General features: G+C 43.7%; 1 protein-coding gene across 1 annotated transcript; it reads left to right on the forward strand.

Moving 5' to 3' along the window:
• Window positions 1–273: 273 nt before the first annotated feature.
• On the forward strand, window positions 274–2583 carry LOC111693404 (ankyrin-3-like). The gene has a single exon (XM_023457952.1). It carries the CDS (start codon window positions 402–404, stop codon window positions 2385–2387), a length of 1986 nt encoding a protein of 661 aa, XP_023313720.1. The 5' UTR covers window positions 274–401; the 3' UTR covers window positions 2388–2583.
• The last annotated feature ends 3347 nt before the right edge of the window (window positions 2584–5930 follow it).

Raw genomic sequence — 5930 nt, forward strand, 5'->3', positions numbered from 1 at the left:
AAACCATGTAACCCAAGTAACCCAAAAGTCACTATGATAATAAATTTACCAGTGCATAGCAACTTTACAACTAGATTTGATTCTAATTTTAAGTCTAAGTTTTCTATGCTCTGGTAAATTTATTATCATAGTGACTCTTGGATTACATAGGTCTATTGCCGCCAACGGCGAAATCGCTCGAAGCGCCATCTCCCGCCGCGGCTTTTTCACAACCCTGTCTGTGATCACTGAACAGTTCAGGCTTCACACTCATAGTATAGTTCACGACGCTGCAGTGTAAACAAAGAAATATCGCAGTGAGTTGCAGCATCAAGAGGCTGTTGTGCAAAAAAAGTGAAAAACATCTTCCTCGATAAGAAATCGTGTCTCTGTGTGAAGTTCGAGTGCGCATACAAGTCACGATGACCTCGACCAACGACGCATCAGTCGAGCTCGTGCAAGAAGCGGATAACGACTCGTCGCTACACTCGACCCTGGACAGCGGCGACAAAGAAAAGGTCGAGTCGCTTCTGAGAAACGGCGCAGACCCGAACATAACCAACGAACAGGGATTGACTCCTCTGCACGTAATTTGCAATAATCTCGGCGAGGATGACGTCGACTTGATGGATCTGTTCTTTCGAATCAACGAAGAATTGAATCGGCCGGTGCAGCTCGACGCGCAGAACAAAGAGGGTAACTCGGCACTACACTTGGCTGTGATTCGAGGCAACAAAAAGGCAATCGAATTACTGCTGAGACGAGGCGCTCGTTCGAATCTTGCCAATGCAGAGGGTTTGACTCCTCTGCTATTAATTTGCAAGATTTACCACGATGCCGACGACGACGAGGACGACGAGGAAAACGACGACGATAACGAAAGCTTGGCGGAGATGTTCTTCAGGATCAACGAAGAAAAACATCAGCTTGTGCAGGTGAACGTCCAAGACAACCAGGGCAACACACCTTTGATCTTGGCTATGGATAGAGGCGACGAAAACTTGATGGAATTGCTGCTGAGACGAGGCGCAGATCCAAATACGACCGACAAAGAAGGTTCGAGTCCTCTGCACGTCATTTGCAACCGAGCCGATTACGGCGAAGACGACGACGTCGGCTTGATCAAGTCGTTCTTCAAGATCAACCAAGAATTGAATCGATCGGTGCTGGTCGACGTCCGGGACGAGCAAGGCAGAACCCCGTTGCACTTGGCCCTGTGGTGGGGCCTCAAGAGGATCGCCAAATTTCTGCTGAGACGAGGGGCGGATCCGAACTCCGTCGACGAGAAGGGATCGACGCCCCTGCACAACATCTGCGATTCGAGCAACACGGACCTGCTGAGGATGTTCTTCAGGATAAACGACGAATTGAATCAACGGGTGGAAATCAACGTTCGGGATAACAAGTCGGGCAACACACCGCTGCACGAGGCTCTGGAATGGGGCGGCAAGGAGAATCCCAGAATGCTGCTGGAAAGGGGCGCCGACATAAACTTGACCAACGACCAGGGCTGGTCCGCTCTGCACGTAGTTTGCATGAGATCGGAGGGCGACGACGATCAAGTACCGCAGATGTTTTTCGAGATGACCGAAGGCCTGCAACAATCCGTTCGAGTCAATGCTCAGGACAACGAGGGTAACACGCCGTTGAACTTTGCTTTGCAACGCTACGATAAGAAGACCGCCGAATTGATGCTGAGACGAGGAGCCGACCCGAATTTGGTCAACGCCGAAGGATCGACGGCTCTGCACGTAATTTGCAGGTATTACAGGCACGCCGATGTCCTGACGAAGATGTTGCTCGAGATCTGCGACGAATTGAATCGACCGGTGCAGCTCGATGCCCTGGACAAATCGGGCCGGACACCTCTTCAGTGGGCCGTGTTGAACATCTCGGCCGATGCAGTAGATGTACTCCTGGATCACGGCGCCGACCTTTCCAAATTCGTTTTCCCCACCGCGGACGAATTCTGCGAGGTACTCAAGGAGCGACACCACAAACACTGGCTCATTTCCGATCTGGAGCTGCTGACCAACACTCTGGAAGTCGTGGAACGCCTCGCGGACCGAGGATACGTGCTGGAACGAAGCGACGCACTGACGATCATGGACGTGTTGAAAGAGCGCGGATTGCTCAAGAAGTCGGCGGGTTTCGAGGGGCGCTGGTGCGAGGAGGACGAGTTCGTGAAAAAGGGCAACTACGTGATGATGAACATCGCGGGTCTGTCGTTCTACGACTCGACGAGGTGCGTTTACGAGAAATTGGCGAGAACGTTTTGCCAGCCGTGGGCGCTGGAATCTTTCATGAAGCTGACGGGATGTCGACTGCCGATTTTGTGCTGCGAGATGATCGTCGATTACGTGAATAACGAAGATTTACGGAACATTTGCTTGGCGGACACAGATTAGAGCTCGTGATGGTTCGTTGACTTTTGTAAAACATTACTTCAGATAAGTGATATTTTTCATTAATACAAAAAATTACAATTATGTAATCTTATTATAACGATTTATGTTTTATTAAATTTATGGGTGACGCTGTCATAGCCCTTTAAAATAATTTTTGTTTTAGATTAAGAGTTACAATTACAATAAATATAATAATAAAGCATATCTTTAATGTTTCTCTATATCCGAAGTAATTTAACATATTTTCTACATCATTAAAATAAAAACTTGAATAAAATGAATGAATATTTATTTTGGTATTGATAAGCGATCAATGAAGTACAATATCTCAATTTCTTTATGCATTTTTGCCTCTACTGGCACGCGCTTGACTCTGTTCTCCCTCACGCTGTACTCGCTTCACTGAGAGAAAGTATAAAGAATTATTGTAACGAATGGGAGGCAATGGTTGAAAATTACATTGCCAACTGCGATCAAAGTAAAGGTGAACGGAAGGTAAGCCGTAATAATGTTATCGATCGTAGGTAGAGTACCGATCGCACAAGGGGGACATACGGCGAACTCGCCAGAAAAAATATTTCGAAAACTTTCTCGCGATTACTTTTCGAAAATTTTTTAACAAGTTCACGTTAAATTTTGAAAATATTTATAAAACATTTTTTCAATTACTCGAGTGTTTATCCGATGAGTCAGAGTAAAAACTTTGCTCGTCAATTTCTCCAGTGCTCTACCGACCTCTGCTGCTCGAGAAACGAATCTATGTTAAGAAAACATCGAGTCCTGTACTGCAAGCCTGCGAATTATTCGCAATATAAATCTCGATAACATCGAAAAAAAATTAAAATTAAAATATGCCTTAAACGTTAAGTCAGAATGATATAAATTGAATTCATAATAGTTAGATTAAAAAGATATACGCGTGATAGAGCAGCAGGTTTTTTCTTCCTATAATCCTTACGTGCGCACTCGACGAGTCCGCGAAATTTCTCGTCTATACGCGCGGTTTCGCAGCGACATAGTATGCGAGTATCATAATGCGTATCCGCGCGCAACTTTTCATTTTCGCGGATAATCGCGAATTTTCCATTCGAGGCGCGCTAATCTAAAAATGAATAAAAAGAAGGAAAAAAAATTATAATATCCACGCGTATTCGCTCTCGTAGCTGGTGGTGCGGTTTTATGCGGTCATTACATAAAAACACGAGCGCTAAATTTCAGCGATGACAAATTATTGTGATTTCGCGCCGAAGACACGAAGAAGCCGTATAATATTTTTATGATTATCGAGGAGGAAGTTCTAAAATATTAGGCATTTTCTCGGGCGCGGGCGGGTGGACAATGCCCCCGCGACGCGCATATACTTAATTTTTTCTATCTCTCTCTCTTTCTCTTTGATATAAAAGTATAATTATTTTAATGCCAAGTTCATAATAGAAAGAATAATAGGCTTCTGGATATTATGGGCTTTGCCTCGAAGTGCGCTGCAGCTGTTTTCAATGTTGAGGCTAACTAGCTGGAGCGATGCACGATTATTACATTTTTACGAGGAACGAAAATGAAAATATATAATACAATACAATGGGAAACGGCCAGTTAAAAAAAAAAAAAAAGATAACAATAATAAAAGGAGTTAAATCTCGACGTTATCCTTGAACTCGACGAGGGAAGATAAAATGCTCGAGTAAAAAGCGTCACTTACTTTTTTTTATGTATAATACAGGTACAAACATTTCTCGCAAGTCTAGTGGCAGTTTTTATGGGTGCACTTATACTGCGACAGGCCGGACGTTGAGCCTCGAATTAGCTGGTTATGGATCTTCCTTCCAACAAAAATAAAAAAGGTAGCAAAGCGTAGCCGAGGTACACAAAAAAAAGCCTCTTTACGACGCGATACTTTCCAGTGCCTATCTCATTATATTTTTCGCGAGCGTCGTCGTCGTCTCCTCGGCTATTTTCCTTGATTTATCGGCGCGCCACACGGATCGTTACGACATTCAAATGGCTTGCATATAATATTTTTTTTTTTATTTTTTTTAATCCTTTGACACTAGTTATATCGAATCGTTAATTAACGCCTCGCGACGACGACCCGCACATAAACATGCTCATACGGTAGAAAGGCAGAAAATAAAAAAAAAATTATAAAAAAAAGTGACGCGACAACCGGGAAAGAAGTATCAAGGCGAAAAATTACCTCTTGAGAAAATCGCGCGCTTTTACTAACGTCGCGTGCCGGGTATATAATAGTACTACACTTGTAATATTACATGTATACCTTTATAAATGTATAATATAGGCAGCAGCTATGACGTTGTAACGGCCAAGCCTATATGTGTGTAAAGTGTGTGTGTATACAAAACCCAGCTGGGCGTCGGATTGCGCAAACCGCAAACTCGTGCGCACCAACGACGTTTGTATTATATATGTAATATATCTGACAATATGCGCGACAACGACGACGATGACTACTTACTAACTACGAGGTGAATCGAGTAGATAAAAATAACAACAACAATAACGACGACGACGACGACGACGACGACGACGACGACGACGACGTTGGGTGTATAAGGGAAGAAGAAAAAAAGAAAGAAAAATTGCAAATGAAGTATAAAAATGTCCCCATATATATAATACACCATAATATATAATACGCTGCGTGCGCGAGGCGAAATGGTTTATAATTATTATGTGTGCGTCGTCGTCGCGGCTAAAAAAAAAATTGCGCGAAAATTCGCGTCTGTGTGAAAACTGCGGTTCGCGTGCGTCGTACACACCGCAGAAAGATATGAGGAACGACTCGGGCGCGCGCGCGAGCGATTTTCACAATTTGTACGCACGCTTAGAGCTCGTGCGTGTATGTGAAAAGCTGAAGAAACGAAAAAAAAAAACAACCTAAGCCGAAAGAGAAAAAGACGCGTATACGAAAGTGAACTTGAGTCTCGTCCATAGTCATTATAATATATATTATATTATGAGTGTACGCATATGTACGCACGCATCAGAGGCGGGAGGGAAAATATTACAATGCCGCGGAAAAATGACTTTTCACTATTATAATGCACACGCGAAGAGACGTCGTCGTCGTCGTCGTCGTCGTCGTGTGTCACATTATGCGGTACGCTATACATTACGATCATTACGCGGGCTCTGTGTATGGCATAAACTGCTGCGCGCGCGCCAACTGCAATAATGATAATAATAATAATAATAATAACGATAATAGTAAATGGTAATATTTATGCGTTATGAGGCGCACGCGCCACGCGAAACCGAAAGTTCGTCTATTGCGGTTTTCTTTGGTTGAAATAAAAAATCGTTTTGTACTCGCTGATGTACATGGTATCTGGACCCACGAGCTCTCCGCGCTTCATATCTCGGGTCTAATGTAATAATGATGCCGAAAAATGCAATATTAGGCCGATGATGTTGCACACATACACACGTAATTCTGGGCAATCGTAATTATGAATATAAAAACGAATTGCAATGAGCGGGGCGATATTAAGCCATTGCAGCTTGCTCGGGATTCGCAAAAATAAA

The sequence above is a fragment of the Trichogramma pretiosum genome, unplaced genomic scaffold (assembly GCF_000599845.2).
Source record: "Trichogramma pretiosum strain Unisexual culture from Peru unplaced genomic scaffold, Tpre_2.0 scaffold35, whole genome shotgun sequence".
Classification (NCBI taxonomy): domain Eukaryota; kingdom Metazoa; phylum Arthropoda; class Insecta; order Hymenoptera; family Trichogrammatidae; genus Trichogramma; species Trichogramma pretiosum.

Coding starts and splice junctions, on each gene's coding strand:
- LOC111693404 (XM_023457952.1), top strand. CDS start 402: ATGACCTCGACCAACGACGCATCAGTCGAGCTCGTGCAAGAAGCGGAT.